We start from the raw sequence: 19,741 nt of genomic DNA on the forward strand, positions 1-19,741 counted from the left end.
GTTTTGGGGAAGCGACGCTTTTTATAGTCACACTTTCAGACCACACTGTACCTAAAGGAAGGCGAGAGGGAACAGCAGGCATCCAGCTTTTCAGCTCACTTGTGCACCCTTTTCCCCCCTTGTGGAAGAAGGCAGAACTGTGCGATCCTGTCTGCCATTTGGTCTGCTTTTCTGGGCACTCGTCTGTCATCCAAACTGATTTGGATGGGCACCCTCTAAATTTGTCATAGATATGAGGCTGTGGTAGTAAACTCTATCACTTAATGGTTGTATGACAGTGAGCTGGTCACTGAACTTCTCTCTTCCCCAATTTTCCTGTCTGTAAAATGGGAATAATAATTATAATACGAATCTCATTTCATTGTTGGGAGGAGCAGATGGTGTAATCCATGATGTGATACAATATCTGGCATAGTCAATGCCCAGTAGATGGTGATGATGGTGGTGGTGATGGTGGTCCCTGGTCAGGTTCCCTGGAAGCAGAGACTGAGATGGGAATCCTTGTGTAGTGGTTGATGGAAGGAAAGCTCTTAGGTGAAACTTGTAAGAACCTATGGCAGCAAGCTAGGATGGGAAGAATCTAAGTCCAGACATGGTTTCCTTCAACAGAGGTCTGGCCTCAGTCTAATCTCATGAGGACCTCTACAATGTGAATTGCACCAATGAGTTTATTTTAAGGCAAGGGGACCTAGGTTTTGTGTTCTGTAGTAGTCAGTCATCGGCTTGGCCATCTGAGCATAACCTTGAGCGAGGACAGTTCTCTAGAGAAGGGTAGAGCTTCCTGTGGTTAACACAGTCGCTGAAGGATGGGTGCCCCTTCTAGAAAAGGAGATCTTGGTCAGGAAGAGACACCAGCTACATCAATGACAGTGAAAACCAGAGAGCTTAAGCAACTTGCTTAGGGTTACACAGCTAATGAGGGCTAGAGGTGGGTCTCCAAACCCATTGTCTATAAAGATACTACATTGATTTAGCAAGGTTGGAAAAGGTAAATGAGGCACTTAGGTAGGGCACAAAATTAAGAGCCATTAAAGTCCACAATCAAGGGAAATGATATTTTAATTCAGCATTTTTTTTGAAGAATTAAATGAATGAATATACCTGAGCAAAGAATCAACACTATCAATAAAGACAGGATCAGAAAAACTGAGCTTTTTCCTTTTGCCTCTGGCTCCAATATGGCTTAGTACAGCACTGAGCAAGTTACTTTTTGTCGAACAATTAGGTTCTTACTAGTTTCCATAATTATGTATGTGACCGTGTTGAATATACTTGTAGCTGTTTACACATATATCCATTCTTTTGTCCTTTGTGTGGAATTGGATCATTAATTATAGGGATGAGTCAGGCATATTCATCCACCAGCCTTTTATTATGAAAATGTTCAAACATACAGAAAGATTATATAGGGAACACACGTGCACCTATCAGATAGATTCTACAATTGATAACATTTATCCATATTTGCTTTGTAAAAATCTGGCCATTTATCCATCTTAGATTTTTTTATGCATTTCACAGTAAATTATAGATATCAACACACTTCAGCCCTGCACTTGAGCATGTGTGCCTTTAACTGGAAAACCATTATCTTTTAGGATGTTTGATCTAAGGTGTTAAATTTCCTCTAGGAAATACAGTAGAACCTCCATAGTTGACCACCTCCCTACATTGATCACCTCCTTAAGTTGACCTCATTTAAGGAGACATGTACCGTATGTACAGTAAGCCTAATTCCTTATGTTGACCACCTCAGTATGTTGACCAGTTTGTTACAGTCCCTTAGATTGTCAGAAGTTATACTATATATTCCAATTTTTACTTTTGTCTGCTGTGGATATATTTGTCTGTTTCACCATAGCTTTGCCAGCACTGGGTCTGGTCATTTTGAAGGTGTTTTACTTACTGCTTTGATTTTAACATTTTTGATTCCCAGTAGATTTCTCACTACTCTGTCCAGATGGTCTGTTAAAAAGCTGCATTCCCTTTTAGCTCTCTAGGTATTTCTGGCATGGCTTTTCTGGGGCCTGATGGGGGAGAACTCAGCTCATTCTCAGCTGTTCCTGTTCCTGCCCTGGAAGTCCCTGGCCTGCCTGGTGTAGGGGCTTTCTGGGGATGCTCTGTGAAAGGAAAATGGGCAAACATTAGAAGCTAGAAGCTCTGGGACCTGGGAGGCTGCATGTGGAAGAGGGTAGAGCCAGACAGGTATGGAGGTAGGGGTATGGACCCCAGCATTTCTTTATCTGCATGATGGGATAGTGCTTCCTAACATGTAGGGCATGTAGCCTGCTGTGAAAGCCCCTTGTGTAAACTGCCCCCCACTCTCTCTTCAACCTTGCATTTTCTCATGGACCAGGTATTTGTGTCTTTTGGGATTTTGAGAGCAATTTGGTTGAGTAGCTCTGGCTCAGGGTTTCTTACAAGGTTGTAATCAAAATGTTTGCTATGGCTATGGTCCTGTAAGGGTTTGACTGGTGTAGGGAATTTGCTTCCAAAGTGGCTCAGTCATGTAGCTGGCAAGTGATCCTGGCTGTTGGCTGGGGGCCTCAGATTCTCTCCATCTGGGTTTTCCATAGGGCTGCTCAAGCATCTTCATAGCATGGCAACTGAATTCCCTAGCCTCATCTCAGAGAACAAGGTCAGAGCTGTGATACCTTTTATCACCAAGCTTTGGGAGTCACAAACCATCATTTCTGTCTTGCTCTGCTGAGCACAGAGACCAACCTTGATTCCTTGCTGGAGGGGACCATACTAGGGTATGGATAAGAGAGGGCAAGGATCATTGGGAGCCATCTTGGAGACCATTTGTCAGGTTGGATGACCTTGGTATATGACTTCACCTCTGTGGATGTCAATCTTGTCCTCTGTCAAATGGGTTCGTGTAGAATTCATGAGTTAATTCCTGTGAATGCTTAGAATTACCTTAGGCACTTAGTATACTCTCAGTAAATAGGAGCGCCACCATCATAGACAACTGCTGAGCTGTGAAACCTTCATTCTTAATTTCTTTCTAGTGCCTGACCCAGACTATGTACTTTTCGAATGTTTATTAAATGAATGAGCAAAAGAATGAATGGGCAAATGAGCAGCCATAGGCCTAGGAATCCAGAGAAGAAAGAGTTGCATTGTTAGAGAGGCCTTTGTGACAAACCTTCTCAAGTGATGCCCCTTTACCAGTGTCTAGATAGCAAATATTTGCTCAAAACTGAAGGGAGGTGGTGGTGGAAAGAACGCATGATGCAGTTGGATTGACCTGGGCTTCAATCTTGGACTTGGTTTTCCAAAATAAATATTTGCCAGGCTCTAACTCGGGGCTGGTGCTGTGTCAGACCTATGAAAATGGTGGGGAGGGACCAGCTCCCATGCACACCCTGATGACGTGCTTGCTGTGTGACCTTGGGCTTATGAATCTATGTCTCTGAGTCTGCATTTCCTCATGTGTAGAGGGTGTGCAGGGCATGAATCCCAGCTGGAAGGGTAAAGCTCCTTCAGTAGGTGTGTGTTAGGTCCAGAAGCCAGCTGCTCATGTCCCCTGGGTAACAATCCCGGAAATGCACCTCTTGCAGTCTTCAGGTACTACAATCTTGTCCTCCCCATCCCCTGCTCTGTATACCAGCTTCTTAAGAGTTAATAAAGTCCAGCAAGCTCATGTGACCCAGTATAAACCATGAATCATTCCCATGGCTCCCTGTGAGAGCCTGCTGCCCAGCATGGGGCAGATGCTGTGCCCCCAGGTTGCCATGGCAACCCCACCTGGACTGAAAGCAGCCTTCTCCAGTCCTTCCTTGGGGGACCTGGGGGCTATCTCACCTGTCCAGGTGTTTCTTTCCAGGAAGGGAGGGCGAGAAAGCTGGAAAGTCTACAGAGAGGGAGGGAGGGGGGAAGAAAGAGAGAGAGAGAGAGAAAGCAGAGGGCTAGAGAGAGACACAAGCTTAAAGCAAGTGGAAACTGAGACACAAGGAGAGGGAGGAAAGAGAGGCTGAGAAACCACTGTGAAACAGACCACGAGAGGGAGACAGACTGACAGCCAGCCAGAGCCGTCCCAAGACACAGCCTTGTAACCTAGAGCAGAAGCAGTTAGCTGTGCTAACCTTCCAGGGGCTCCCAGATCTCCGACATACTTGCACACACATGCACACACAGGCTGCCACATTTCCTCCTGTGCCTGCGGGGAGGGCATAGGGTGGGTATGCTGTCAGGCACGTGAAGTTACCATCAGCCCTGAGGGACAGTGAGCGAGCTGGGACTTGGGGAGGAAAAAAATGGGGGCGGACGTCAGCTCCCCTGGCAGCAGCAGCCTCCGCCTCCCTGGGGCCCCTCCCGCATTCCTGGGCAGCGTAGCCCCTCTCTAAGACAAGATGGGGGGCTGATGTCATCCAAGGCTGCTCAGCCAGAGGACCCAGGGGCCCTGGGGGCTACCTCCGGAAATGAGCTAACTGATTGCTGGCGGACAGGTTTGGAATCTCCAGCCAGAGGACAGAAAACCTGCACGGGTCAGGTGAGCAGCTGGGCCTGGGGCTGCAAGCAGCAGGCGGCAGCCTGTCCCCCAGCACCTTGCAGTGTGAGCTCCAGAGGGGCTACCTGCTGGAAGGGAAGTGAGAACAGGGGACCTGCAGCCAGCCCCTCTCCCTCCCCCTGCTCAGGGATCGTCACGCCCTAGAGTGAGCACAGCTGCCCCATTCCTCCCAAAGCTCCTGTGGCCACCAATCCAGCCCGGTGAGCACTCAGAACTGGAGACCGGACCGCCCAGCGTGTTGACTCTACAACTCCAAGGGGTGGACTCCCAGCCTGGCACTTAGCTGCCTCTTAATCCTGAGCGAGACCGCGGATGCAGCCGGCTGCTGGCTCAGCAGTGTTTATCTACCCTTGGTTTGGTTGAAGAGAGCTGCAGGGTTTTTTTTTTTTTTTTTTTTTCTCCTCCAGTCAAGCCCAGAACTTCCATGAAGGAAGCGGACACTGGCTTTGTAACTGCTTTCTCCTCGTGTCACCTCCACCTCCCCTCTCCTCCCAGCCAGCCCCATGGATTACCTGGGAGACAAACTCAGCGTGGCCCAAAACCACATGACCCAGTGGGTAGGCACCGTGCGGAGGTCCTTCCAGGAAGCTCTAAATTTAGTGACCACCACAGTGGGCCACGAACGGACGAGCGGAGAGCCCGGTGGCCGGACCCCCTTCAAGCGTACCTCCTCCTTCCGACACCTCGCTTCCCGGAGTCGGGAGTCTTTCCGCCGCTTCTCTGCCCGCAGCCAACAGAGATTTTCTTCACTGAGGAAAAGGCAGACAGATTCGGAGCCGCCAGATATTGTAAGCTTATTATGTTTTAAAAAATATTAAAATCAACAGTTAAAAACTCCTCCCCTCTACTACTCCTGGGGAGGGGACCCCCTTTATCAACCCAGGAAAGTTACTTCTTCTAGAATAATTGTCAATCAAAGCCCAGGCATTTCCTGTTCCCCAAGCTCCAGAGGGAGGCAAGTCGTGGTAATTCCCCTGAGTGTGGGATTCCTCTCTGCCCCAAAGTTGGTCAGGAAATTTTCACTGGATTCAAAGTCTTTGTGGACAGGACCAGCACGTGAGTTGAGCTTGTTTTGCCGGTTGATTTATCTTTAAGCGTGGATGCTCCAGGCGCCGACACAAATGTTCATCCTCCCCTATTTTTAGGGAGGATTAGTGGGCACCTGCTTCATCTCCTGTCACCCTCGCAGGACAAAACCAAGTGTCTCTATCATATGCATGTTGACTTGTGTCTTTTTTCCGTCCATTGTTGAGCAAAAGGAGGCTCTCATCTGATTACCAAGGGAGAGGGCTTTGGGGGACCTGAGGTGGTGGGCAGCTTTGCCCACTAACCTGTAGGCTTGGTGTGAGTGACCTAGGGTGACAGGCCTCAGGCCAGTTTCTCACTCCAGCAGGCTACATAGGGCTTGGGAGAGCAGGGCAGAGAGACAGCTAATGGGCAAAAACTTGACCTAGGGTACAGTGCCGATCAATCTCGGAGACATTCATGATGATTTGCAGGGGTAGAACTGGGCCCAGAGAAGGAAAGGTAGCTGTCTGGGGAAGCACAGCAATTCCCCACGCTCAGGGGAATTACCACTACTTGCCTCCCTCCATCTCGATAACTTCAGGGACGACCATGTCATTAACCAGGAATGACTTGAAGAGAAGCCTGGCATTTTCGCAGCCGGAGACTTCTGCTGCCACCTGACTGTGTAGGCCCAGTTCCAGGGAGCATCTGAGGATGGACAAAGGGCTAAGCCAACTCCTTCTCTGGGCTCTTCCTTAGCATGAGTGCCAATAGTCATGAAGGGACCCAGCATTTAGGGATGGAACCCCAAGCTAGACCTGTATACTCAAGGTCACTGAGAACTCACAGCTGCCCTGATAGGCACAGGGACTCAGCATCCCCTCTGCTGGTCCAGAGAGGTGTACTGACTTACCTCAGGTCACACAGCAACCAGAGCAGGCAGGTACAAATCCAAGCCAGAAGCTGAGTACTTGATCATGACACGTCTTATTAATAGGACTTCCCCTTGCTGTGTGGGTTTGTGCTCTTTTGTGGCCCTGCACAAATTAGTGTAGCTTGAATTTATGGGACAGAGCCTCCAACCCAAACTATGCCCAGGGACCTGGCTCAGGGAAGAGTCATCTCCTTAATTCTTTCCATGTCTCTGTCTGTCCCTCTGTGTCTGTGTTTATGTCTGCTCCTGTCTCTGGGTATGTCTTTCTGCTTTACACCCCCACCCTGCCTTCTTTCTTTCTCTCTCCATCACTTGCTCTCTTTCAGGGTGTGGGATTTGGTGACAGTCAGGCTATATTTATGCCCCCTGCCCTCTGCCCTGCAGACTATGTGACCCCAGGCATTGGCCTGAATCCCCTGGGCCTCCTTGTCCCATGTAACAGGTTGGTGCCACCAACAGGACCAGCCTCCTTAGCTGGTTGAGTGAATGAAGGTGGCCAGTGCACCACAGCATAAATATGTGCTAAGAAAATTTGGGCTTCAGGCTCGTTCCCGTTTAGCATTTGGCATCTGCTAAGTGGTGGGTACCAGCTGGCATTGACAGCCTGAATCAGACCTGTCAGATCCTAATGGAGGGGCCTTGACTGGTTCTTAAGCCCAGTTTCCTCTTCTGTGAAATAAGAAGCATGCACTTGCTATGAGAGTGAAGTGAGCTCCCAACACAGCACTAGGCTCATAGTAGGTGCGCGCTTAAAAATGCCTTCTTTCTGTGAAGCTGGAGTTGAGATGGGAATAGTCCTGGAGAGAAGTCAACACAGACCTGGGGTCCAGCTGCCAGGGGTCAAATCCCACCTCTGCCATTTCCCAGCTGTGTCACCTTGGCTGGGCTCCTCCCCTCCCTGCTCTCCATTTTCCTCCTCTGTGAAATGGGGGTGATCGTTCATTGATGTGCTGGTTAACGTGTGGTGGGGGTAGCTGTGCTTAACGTGTGGTGTGTGTGCCTTAAATATGACAACCAATCCTTTTTTCTCAGATCATCCCATCAAAGATCACTGAACTGGAAAGTCTACACTTTCCCCTTTTATTTCCCTTAAATACTTGGTTTATGAGAGGAAACTTTGGAAAGCCATAGACAATTACTTAAGAGTTCAGAGCACCAGCAGTATCCCTGTGGCTGGGGTTGGGAGAGGGCAGGGTTTTGGTCCTGTACTTGTAAGTGATTTATCTAAATAATCCATTCAGTGCATCCTGATTCCTGTCTCTGGCTTATATTTACTTAGAGCCACATAGAAGAATCCATCACAGGCATAAAATAACCCTCAAAGGCGTGCCCTGAAATGTTTTCTAAAGCCAGCCTTTAGAAAAAGTAATTTGCTAATGGCCTGCCTCTGTGTCCAAGGAATAAAAGGAGGAAAGAGGAAAAAACAAATGCTTTGTCTGTGAGCTACAAAGGCAGGAAGAGGCAAGTCTGTGCTGTAGACCAGTGTGTTGCCTGAGACAGGAGCTGGCTGTGCTGAGTTTAGCTCAGGAGACTTGGAAGACTCCAGTTAGAGGCCAGACAGAAAATTCCAGAACCCAGGAACAACGACAATGCCACTGGGGCCAAGCTTGGAAGAAAAGCAGGAAATGGATCTCTGGGGACACAGGATGCTGTGCCGAGAGGGCTTAGAAGCCAGACAGGCCTGCGCCAAGTGCCAGCACTGCGTATGCCAGCTGAGTGGCTGGGCAAGCAGAATCACCTTTTGCAGCATTGATGTCCTTATCTGTGAAATGGGATTTGACTGGGACTGGTCTAGAGGGTGATTCAAAGGGATGGGGCCAACTAAGAGCCAGCACAGCCCTGGCATGCAGCAGGTGCTCAAAGAGTGTTCATTGCAAGTCCCTTTCCAGAGCTCAGCCTCTGGGAACATGAGTCCCGCCTTCCGAGAATGGCGTCCTATCAAAGCACAGTTAGAACGGGGTGGTCTTTTTGTGAGCATCTGCTGTGTGCCTGGCCCTGCGCAAAGCGTGAGTAGGTATCATTTGTGTTTCATCATCCATTCACTCGCCTTTTTATTCAGCCAGTATTTATCAGTTACCTATAAGCGATGCTGGCGCAGGAAATCTGGCCGTGAACCAAACAGACAAAACTCCTGTCTTCATAGAGCTTAAAGCATACCAACATGTAAATAAGTCCTATATGTGCTGAAAATGAGGGACCTGTCTTAAAATAGAGGCTGTGTAACCTCAAACTACTGCAGACTTTCTCAACTACAGCCCTGTTGCTATCTTGGGCTGGATAATTCTTTGTGTCAGTGAGGGTTGGGAGTGGGTGTCTGTGCGCTGTGGGATCAATTCTGGTCTTACCCACTAGGTGCTGGTAGCATCCCCTGGTTGTGACAACCAGGAATATCTCCAGACATTGCCACGTGTCCCCTGGGGAACAAATCACTAGCGCCCTCCCCACCCCCGATCCAGATATGAGAACCACTGCCGTGTATAATTTGGTATAGAGCACAATAATTGTAATCAGAGTTTTCTCCTGCTGACCTAAGTGTGGGAAGAGGGTCAGGTATCCCACATACACTGAGCCCCTTCTACTTCCCAGGAGCTGGTTGTCAAATCCCTGTGGGAAAGAGGGCACAGCCTCACGTTTTGTGGGTGAGGAATCTGAAGCACAGAGAGGTGAAGTTACAGGTTTGGGGCACATAGCCGAAGTCAGTGAAGCTGGGACTCTAGAATGTGTTGGCCTTGCTGGGACCACAGCCATTCTTATGGCAAGGGATGCAGGGGGGTTCACTGTTTAAATATCAGCCCCTATGCTGAGAGTTCAATCCTCCAGCCCATGGCCACATAGGAGTATTTGGTACTGTGTCAGTCACAGATTGGTAATCGATGTTTAGAATTTTTTTTTTTTTTGAAACAGAGTCTCTGTCTCCCTGGTAGAGTGTCCTGCCATCACAGCTCACAGCAACCTCACATTCTTGGGCTCAAGTGATCCTCTTGCCTTAGTCTCTCGAGTAGCTGAGACTATAGGTGCTTACCATGATACCTGGCTAATTTTTCTATTTTTAGGAGAGATGGGGGTCTCGCTCTTGCTCATGCTAGTCTCGAACTCTTGAGCTCAAGCAAATCCACCCACCTCGGCCTCCCACAGTGCTAGGATTACAGGTGTGAGCCACCGTACCCAACAAGATTCTTTTTTTTTTTTTTGGCCGGGGCTAGGTTTGAACCTGCCACCTCTGTCATATGGGACCGGCGCCCTACTCCTTGAGCCACAGGTGCCCCCAACAAGATTCTTAATCTTCAGCAGGGCCCAACATTTCTCCCTAACACCAACATCTCTCCCTAACACACACACACGCACACACACACACACACACACACACACACACTCTCTCCTAGCTCGTGGGAGAGAATTTGAAATAAAGGCATGTTTCTGACTGTTGTCTTTGAAAACTCCATTTCAACCCCATCTCAGTCAATATACCTCTGTACTAGTGTCCTAGGGCTGCTGTGACAAATTACTGCAAGCTTACGGGCTTTAAACAACAGAACTTTATCTCCCACAGTTCTGGAAGTCTGGGTCAGCTGTCCCTCCCAAGGTTCTAGGGGAGGCTCCTTCCTTGCCTCTTGCAGATCCGGGTGGCTCCAGGTGTTCTTGGCTTGTGGCAGCATCACTGCAATCTCTGCCTCTGACCTCACATAGCCTTCTCTCCTCTGTCATTTCCTCTGCTGTCTATTGTAAGGATACTTGTCACTGGCTTTAGGGCCTCCCTGGATAATCAAGAAGATCTCACCTTGAGATTCTTAACTCAATTACATCTACAAAGACCCTTTTTCCAAGTGAGGTCATAATTCACAGGTTTTAGGGATTAGGAGGTAGACGTGTATTTGTTCAGCCCACTGAACTACCCCATGGTTTCCATTCTGACCCATTCAGCCCAGTCCATTCTCCACCCAGTAACTCAAGGGGTCAGGTCATTCCCCTGCCTTACCCCAGACTTAATAGAGTCTAGGCTTCTCACCATGAGACCTGGCCCCGACCCCCTCCTGACCTCAGCTCCTACCTCTGTCCTCTGTGCTCACTCCTTCCTTGCCACTCTGACCTCCTGCTCTTTGTCAGTCATCCTGTGCTCCTTCCAGGCCCAGGGCCTTTGCCTCACAGTATCTGGCTGAAATGCCCTTTCCCCCTCTTCCCCTCTGAGACAAATCCCTGTCTCTCCAGTCCATCTCTGTTTGTTTCTTCCTGGTATTTACCTCAGTCTGTACTTACTTCTTGTCTCTTGTCACTGGTTTATTCTCTCACTCCTCCATCAGAATGGAAGGTCCCTGAAGGCTGGGGTTTTGGTCACTCTGGTTCACCTTGGTACTGCCAGCTCCTGGAACAGTGGCTGGAAGCTCACAGGCAGAGGCAGTATCTACCTTCCCCAAATTCACTCTTGTTAATTCTTGTGTCTACCCTGTGGCACCATCTCCAAATTACAGATGGTAAACTGAGGCCTGGGGAGCCTGGGATACATCTGCTAAGAGTAGACACCATGTCTACATCCACACCACCTTGGACACACCTGATCTCATCTGATCTGAGTTGACTTCAGGATTCCAGCCCTGGGAATGGATGTAGGGTGCAGGATAGAAAATCTGAGATGTAATGGGAATAAAACCCATTTATTCATTCATTAAGAAATTTTTCTTGAGTATCTCTTTTGTGCCAGGTACTATGCTCAGTGGAGGATGTGACAGGGTCTCAGCCCTCATAGGGGACTTATCAAAGAAATATATAAACTAGTGAATGAACAACATACTCACTGGTAATTAGGGCTCTGAAGAAAAACATAACAGGGGCAGGGACCAGCAGGAGTGTGTTTTAGGAAGAGAGGCCAGGGAAGTCTTCTCTGGAGGTGCTGGTAGAACAGAGAACTGGATGAAAGAGAGAAGAGCCTCAGCTGGTGTGGCATGGACCATTCAGGTGGCAGGAAAGCCAGTGCAGAGGCCCCGTGGCGGGGCCACACCTGGTGTGCAAGGGGAACAGGAGGAAGGCCAGGTGGCTGGGGCAGAGGGAGCCGGGGAAGAGAAGGTGGAAGGTGAGCCTGGGAAGGTGGGCAGGGGCTGGGCACTTTGGTAAGCATGTTGGAATTTAGTATTGGAGGGTTTGGGGCAAGGAAGTGCTTTTATCAGATTTGTGCCCGATGTAAGATATAATTATAAAAGAGGGCAGAATAACAACTCCAGCTACCACGTTGCGTGCCTACTGTATGCCAGGCATAGGTTGGTACATTTCTCCTGGACATGGTGGCTTCAAAAGAGTTGGGTCCAACTGCTGTGCCTCCTCCTCTATTTCCCACCCTGCCAGGTGCCCTGGCCTCAGGCTGCACCTTGGGGTGTGGAGTTGGAGGTTTTGGACTTCAACCTGGCCCCAAAGGCCAGCATGATGTCACTTTGTCCCCTGCTACCGTGTCTCTGGGCGGACAGGCCAGGCTGCTTTCCTTTGGGCTGGCCTTACCCAATTTCAGGTCTGCTTTTCACTCCTTCTGGCAGCAGAATGATGTCACCAGGAGAACAATGGTCCCTTTATCGGCCCTTCCAGAGCCAAGGCTGGCCCCAGAGTAGATGCCTATGGGAGAGACCTGGAGTGAAGACAGGGGTACAGGGGTAGGACAGAGGGCTGGGCTGCCCCACAGGGGTCTGCTTTTGTTAAATAATGTTAATCTTTATATGTAATCTTCCTCCTTTTCTCTTCTCCCCAACTAAGAAAGTAGGATGTGCTCATTTTCTATTTGGAAAATACAGGAAAACATAAAGGAAATAAAACCCACCCATTCTTCTCACATGGATGAAAACCACTGTTGGCATTCAGATGCCTTTTCCTTCCTTGTCTTTTTGCTCCTCCCTCTCCCAGACAGGATCACAAACCTTCTATCTCTTTATATCCTTTTAAAAAGTGGGATAGTTTTATATGTCTTTATCAAGCACTTTTAATGCCCTTGCAATATGTAGCTATTTGTGTGCTCCATAATTTATTAACACATCTGGCTGGACACCTGTGTCATTTCCCGTTCTGGGCTATCGCAGATGACCTCTCAGGGGCAAGGCCGGCGTGTGTACTTCTCTGCCTGGATTTCTGAGATATCCATGAGGTTAGAATACGCCCGTTTCCTCCTTTGTGATCCCAGGGCCCCTTGTTACTCTCACTTTCTCCCCCTCTACCAGCGTTTCAAATCTCAGGTGTTGTGTTCAGACAAAAGCCTCCTGCTTCCTCTTCAGGAAGTCAGAAATTTCAGGAAGGAAATCTGGACTGATATACAACATGGGGAATATTACGTTTTTAGATTTTATGAAGAAAGAAGTCATCATGAGACTTCTCTTTAAGAAGAATGACATACTGTATTAATTATGGTGGTATGCTGGCAAATGTTTAACAACCCAGTCTTTGGGGGAAAAGCCCTGATTTATAGCATTTGCGCATTTTGGTGGCATAAAAACTCCCACTTGGGCAATTGCAAACTAACAACCAGCTATCACTGAACATAGTGCTGGACAAAGACAGGCAGCCGATCACTTTTCTCTGGTATTTTCACCACATGGATACAGTAGACACAAGTGACCTGAAGACCATAGATAACAGTGACCATGTAATAAAGTAATTAGGAAGTCATGGGATTTGAATATTTATTAACTTTGCTATTAATATGATTTATTTAATTGTCAGTTTACATAATTTAATTTTTTATTATGGCTGTGTTTAACAACTGGATCCTGAAAATCTCAGGTAGGCCAGCTCTACCATTCCACTCACTTTCTGTTAAGAGAATGAGGAGTTGTGGCCTGGTGTGGTGGCTCGTGCCTGTGATCCTAGCACTCTGGGAGGCCGAGGCAGGGGGATCGCTTGAGCTCAGGAGCAAGACCAACCTGAGCAAGAGCAAGACCCTATCTCTACTAAAAAAAATTAGAAAAACTAGCCAGATGTTGTGGCAGGTGCCTGTAGTCTCAGCTACTTGGGAGGCTGAGGCAAGAGGATTGCTCAAACCCAAGAGTTTGAGGTTACTGTGAGCTAAGCTGAGGCCATGGCACTCTACCCAGGGTGACAGAGCAAGACTGTGTCTCAAAGAGAAAGGTGGGATCTGAGAGCTGTGAATTTGAATCTTACTTGCCATGTGACTTTGGGTAGATTACCTAGTTTCTCTATGCCTTCTGTAAAATGGGGCCAAGAATATTACTTCCTTCCACAGTTATGGAAGAGATTATATTGAAGTAATGCGTATGGAACACTTAGCACGGTGTTTGGCATATAGTAGGATCTCAGTAAACGGTTGTTCTCATCAACATCATCCTTGCTATTTGTTAAGTGCTTAACAGTTCAGAAGACACAGTCAAACTCTGATAGGCAGCCTCTGCGATGACCCCGCAATGATCCTGCCTTTAAGTATTCACACCATTGTGAAGTTCCCTTCTGCACTGTAAGGAGGTTGGTCTGTGTGACCAGCAGAGTACATGGTGTCGCTTTTGAGATTAGGTTTCAAGAAATACTACAGCTTCGCTTGTGGTCTCTCTCTGTTTGGAGTATTCACTCTGGGGCACGCCAGCTGCCCCTCTTGAGGACCCTTGAGCAGCCCTATAGAGAGGCCCATGTGGCAAGGAACTAAAGCCTCCAGTCTATTGCCAAAGAGGAACCGAAATCTACCAACAGCCCTGGGAGTGAGCGTGGAAGCACATCTTCCAGCCTGCAGATGAAATGCACGTCTGGCCTACAGCTTGATTCCAAATTCATGAGAGACCATAACTATTGACCATTCATCTAAGCCCCTCCTAGATCTCTGGCTTCCAGAAACTTTGTGAGATAGTAAACGTTGTTTCGGGCCACTAAGTTGTAGGGCTGTTTGTTATGCAGCAAGAGATGACTAATACAAGCATTTTCTCATTAACACCTACAATAATAATCTGAGGATGGCCAGGGAATAGTTTTTAATCCTGCATTCGTAGGTAAGTAAATTGACCTAGGAAGAACTCAGTGACTTTCCCAGGGTCTGTAATGTGGTACGTGTTGGCATTTCCAGTGGATGCTTTTCTTGTCTTTGGTGTTCTTGCTCGTAAAGGAGGCTGCTGGGCCAGTAGAGTCCCAGGAGCTTTTGAGTAACTCACCATCTTAGGAGTTGGCATGAATCTCCCAGCATGGGAGGAAATCTGTTTCTTGGCTCTTAATTGTTCATCACCCCGTTTAACTTATCAAACATTCATTGTAAGGGCTTGGCCATAAACAGCAGTGAACTCTCCACATGGATATGAGAGCATGGTGTATAAGGGTGGCTTTTCTCTGGCATCAATTTCTAGGCTACCAGGAGTCCCATCAGATTGCCCTGCTCCCTTGAAAGGAAGATACAGAAACACAGATTATTACTGAGAATTAAACATTGCAAAGTCTGTGAACAATTTTTACTTTTGTTTTTTTAAACATAGATTTCGTATCTTCTGTATTCTTTCTTGACTGAAAAAAAAAAAAAAAAGGGTACAGGTAGAGTTAGCTGAATATAGTTCAGAGCTTCTGCCTTCAGACAGTTCTGAGTTTCCATCCTGGCTTTCCCATCAACTAGCTATGGGACTTTGGACAGGTGACTTTAATTTTATGAGTCTCACTTGTTCCTAGATTCTAGGAGATACATAAGAAATGTTAGCTGCTGCTGTTACCCTTATAACTGTGGACACATCAGTCAGATTAGGGTATGCTACGCTGCAGTAGCTCAACACAAAATGTTTGTCTCTTGTCCACACAAAGTTCGATGGTAGTCTGGTGGCTGTCTATAGCAGCCACCTCTGTTCGTATCTGGTAGTTAGGCCATCTGGGGAAACATGACTTCTGTGTAACAGTGTCAGAGGACAAAAGCTGGAGATCAAGGCAGAGGCTATTGGCCCATTTCATAGGTGGGGAAATTAAGGCCTGGAGAGCTAGCACATTTTGAGCAAGGACCCAAGTGCCAGCTTACTGAGCTAAGCAGGTTATCTCATATCCTTGCAGCAACCTCATAAGGTAGGTATTTATTTTTGTCATCAGTGTTTTACAAATGATAAAATCAAGACCCAGGGGCATGAGGTAGTTTTCCCAAAGCCACCTTTTTCACAGTTGTCCAAGCATGGACTCCAGCCCAGGTCTGCTGATTTCTCATTTCTTCTACCTCCCAGTTGAGGAAGTAGTTCGAGGAATATGGCATGCTTTTCCGAGAGGCACTGTGATGCAGACCCGGGGTTCGTACCATGGCAATATTGACATTCCAGGCTGGGTGACTCTCTGTTGTTAGGACTGTCCTGTGCATTGCAGGATGCTGGGCAGCTTTCATCTCTTTCCAGGTATTGCAAAAGTTGGGGGGCAATTTTGAGAGCCACTGAAGTGGACCACAAGAGACCAACATGGGAGCCAATAGATGTGAGTTCAGGTCTTCCCTGGGCCCTGGGTAACCATGTGGCCTTAGCCAACAGACTGAGCAAAGTCACAGCATTAGTAGTAGCGCTTTGGAACATCTCTGCTTCTAGGTAGAATGACCTTTGATTCCTGGTCTAAATTGGGGCAAGTCTTCCAGCTCTGATAAGGCAGGCACAAAATAGAACAAATAATGTCAGTTCATAGAGTTGTTGTGACAATGACACAGGATGCTTGCCCCCAGCGGGGCACTTGGCACACAGTCAGTGCTTTATAAATGGTGGCTTTTATTGACATTCTGGTTATCACCTGTCAGATTGGAGGGTTGGAGGAGGGGTGTATTTTCTAGCATTCAGAGATATTCTTCATAGTCTGTTGAATTCCCAGTTCCATGTCACTGGGCTCCACATCCAAATATTTGCTTTCTGCCAAAGCCAGAAGTTATCCCACATTCCTGTCACTCAGCAACTTGATTTCTAGAAACAACTCTTCCCTGGGCACTCCTATAATTTAACACCGGTAATTCCTCAATTCATAGCCAGGGGCCTGTTCCTTTCTTCTTGGTAATTGCCTTCTGCTTTGGCACAATGGAGGGGCCAACGTGGGGGCCAGGTCGAGGCAGCTGCCTCCCTTACACTCTGCAGATGTCATAGCAGGAAGCGCCTAGAAGGTTCTGGAATCTGTGGTGCTGGGTTTGAAGAGCACTCAAAGGTAGCCACCATGGTGGAGAATGGGTAAGCAGTATTCACAAAAGTCTTTAAATGAGTCTGTGAGTCAAGTGAACAGGTCACTGAGGTCACTGAGGTCACTGAGGGACAGAGCTCCAGAGCTTTACTTGTCAGAGCATCTATCATGGGTGTCCAACCTATGGCCTATAGGCTGCATACAGATTACATGAGAACTGTTTTGTTTATCTGTGGTGTCAGATATCTTAAAAATTATGCATGAGCCTGTTTTTTTTGCTTATCAGTGTTTATTAGTATTTGAGTATTTGATGTGAAGCTCAAGACAACTCTTCTTCTTTCAGTGTGCAGCAGAAAAGAAAAAAAGGTTGGACACCCCTTGGTAGATCATTCTAGTCCACCTCTTTATTTTTATAACCAGGGAAGCCAAGGCCCAGAGAGGGGAAAAGACCTACACAAAGTCACACAGCAGGTTGATGACAGACCCAGGACTGGAACTTGGGTTTCTAAATTCAAAGTTAAGGCATTTAGAGGCCAAGCAGTTTTCAGCCTTGACATCTTTCAGAGTTGAGCCAGAGATATTTGAGCTCCTACTGTTTGCAAAACCCTGCTGTCAGCGCTATGAGGCGTAAAAGATAATCAGTTCCTGCCTTTGGGTAGTTTTCAGAAAAGTGAATATATGTATACCCAGCTGTGCAGCCCTGGACCAGCCTCTTCTCCATTGTGCTGACTGTTGGCCTCAGTTTTCCCATCTATAGATGGAGTTTCTGGTGTAACCAGTTAGGACCTTCCCAAAGAAATCTGTTTGGCTTCAAATCCCAGCTCCCCTGTCTTTGAGCAAGACTAAGTTTCCCCATCTGTAAAAAAGGGAATCATAATACTGTCTCAAGGTGGTGCAAATTCCCTGTGGTACTGAGAACGGAACGCTCAGCACAGTGCCTGGCCTGTGCTGAGCACTCTGTAGCTAGAACTTAGGGATAGCTCACAGCACTGGCTTACCTTCCCTCCTCCTAGCCTGGGCACAAGCTGTTGCCTCAGCCTGGAAAGATTGATAGAACAGTGGAACAGGCTCTGATGGTGTTTTTTAAGAAGTTTAAGCCTCTTCTTAAAGCAGCGCCAGCCATCTTCTCTCCAGAATGACACTCAATGCTCAGGTGTTTCCGTCATAAGAAGTGGGCAAGGCTGATGCATGGTCCAGCCAACAGTGACCCAGGGCCGGCAGCCTCCCCATGCCTTCCTGACATCCTGGGCTTCCACTGGGTTTCTTGCAAGAAGCACCACCCTAAGCCCTCCTCCTCTCCTGATTAGCCTCTAAATTGCTGTTGGATGATCAAAGCATGTTTGAGGGTCATTAACAAACAGCCACAGGCTAATCAGGAAAGAGGGGACAGAGCAGGGTTGAATAATATATGCCTGGGGGCCGAGTGGTGGGGGATTTTTCATGTCCTATGGTGGATATTTTTTTCCTTCTCTCATTTAAATACAAGTCATTTTGTGGGAGAAGCTTGGTGAGAAAAGAGTAGAGGTCACTGGAGTCTCTTTGCTTAGTAAGTTTCCTAATCCTTTCACGAACATGGAGCTCCCTGGATTTTCAGCAACTCGCTACCCTTGGTGAACGATGTCATCCTTCCAGATTTCTGAGGTGAGTTGTGAGAAGACTGTACTGGTTCAGGGATGTCTGAGATTGGGGTGGGGGAAGAGAGAATGGGGTGATGCCCTTGGGCCTGGGTTCCAGTCCTGGAACTGCTCCTTCCTGTATCTGGGACCTTGGCTGAGAGCCTTGACCTCTTTGAATGGTGGTGCCCTTTGTATGCACAGAGGGGCTGAAAGTTAACTTTGAATTTAGAAACTTGAACTTGGGTGGGTCTTAGGTCCTGGTGCCCATGGGAAAAATCCCAGCTGGGTACTTTGGGGGTCTGAGGTGGGTCCCAGAATAAGCCTGTGAGTTCCAGGTGGAGACGGTCATGTGGGCACCACCCTCTAAGGAACAATTCTTTATGTGTCTTAATGTTCATTCATTTGGCAAATATTAATTGCAAACTTTTACTGTGTGCCAGGCACAGATGGAGGCCCTGAGGAAGCCATCAGGGAGCGAGACAGAGATGGTCCCAGCCCCCTCAGACACTGTGTCATTACAGAAGCACACTCTGGGCATTTGCTATAATGAATATCCTGTGTTTGAATGAGAAGGATATATAATATTGTCAAACTGAACAAATTGTTAATTCTTCTCTCACGGGTTTGTGATGGCCATACTCCTGATCATAGACGTGTCTCTGTTTTAGCTTCCAAATTCTCTTTGGCAATTCTGGTGACACCACAAAGCAATACTGAGAAGTGTTTGCTGTTCCAAGCCCAGCATGGTGTCTGGCAGGTCCGTGACACTCAGTAAATACCTGACTGATGAATGGATGCGTGGACAACTGCATGAATGATCCTGAGCTCCTGGGTGGCTGCAAGCCAGACATGTTGGGTGGGTGACTCGGTCTCTGTGCTGTCTTGCTAGGAATGTGGTTTGGAGAGGCTCAAGATTACAAATCTGAGTTGTTCAATAGCAAACTGTCTCCCTCCAAGGACCGCAGAAGACTGAGGCTCTATTGGGGTCAAGAGTCTCAAGAAATTGATGGTCGGTCCTTGTCATGACCAACCAGCGGAAGTTCAGTTTGTTCTCATTCTCCTAATTGATACCCTGCAGGACACTTGGGTCTTTTGTGAGTACCACTGTCCCATGTCTGTGCCCCCATACACCATCATTGTGGACCCCAAGATTCTCAAAGCTCTGCCAGGCTCACAGATCTTTGTTTATGTGGCTGTGTGGGATTGCAGCCAGGCAGACTTCTCTGGAGCTCCCCTGGAACCCTTTCTGAACTAACAGGAGACATTGCCAAAGGGAGGTTCCTGAAGGCTTCTCGGTAGTGGATTTGGACTCTGTCCTTTGTTCATTAGTGCAACTAAGCTACCCCCGTTCAGGACTTCTCACATGCTAGCCACAGTTCTGGTTGCATTTATGTACCTGGCCTTGGACATCACTCTCATAAGCACCTTGAGGGTTGAGAAGAAGGGAGGCAGCTGCACTTAGCAGCAAGGCCCGTGGGTGCCAAGGCTGGGGTTTCTCCCTGTTGATTCTGTGTTCCACTGCTTCTTCCAGCCAAGTTGCTGACATGCTTTGCTCTCTTTCTGCCCACCAAGCATATAGAGCCACGAGGACAG

General features: G+C 47.8%; 1 protein-coding gene across 6 annotated transcripts in view; it reads left to right on the forward strand.

Moving 5' to 3' along the window:
* Nucleotides 1-19,741, forward strand: part of KIAA1671 (KIAA1671 ortholog) — a 216,437-nt gene that overhangs the window by 131,080 nt on the left and 65,616 nt on the right. The window contains exon 1 of one of the 6 annotated variants that reach the window (XM_053589241.1): nt 3,908-5,304. The exons of the other annotated variants lie outside the window; for them this stretch is intronic. Within the exon in view, the coding sequence (XP_053445216.1) occupies nt 5,020-5,304 (285 nt within the window). The 5' untranslated portion in view covers nt 3,908-5,019. Of the gene's footprint in view, nt 1-3,907; nt 5,305-19,741 lie in introns of those variants that run through there. 6 annotated transcript variants of the gene reach the window in all.

Source organism: Nycticebus coucang, chromosome 4 (genome assembly GCF_027406575.1).
Source record: "Nycticebus coucang isolate mNycCou1 chromosome 4, mNycCou1.pri, whole genome shotgun sequence".
NCBI lineage: Eukaryota > Metazoa > Chordata > Mammalia > Primates > Lorisidae > Nycticebus > Nycticebus coucang.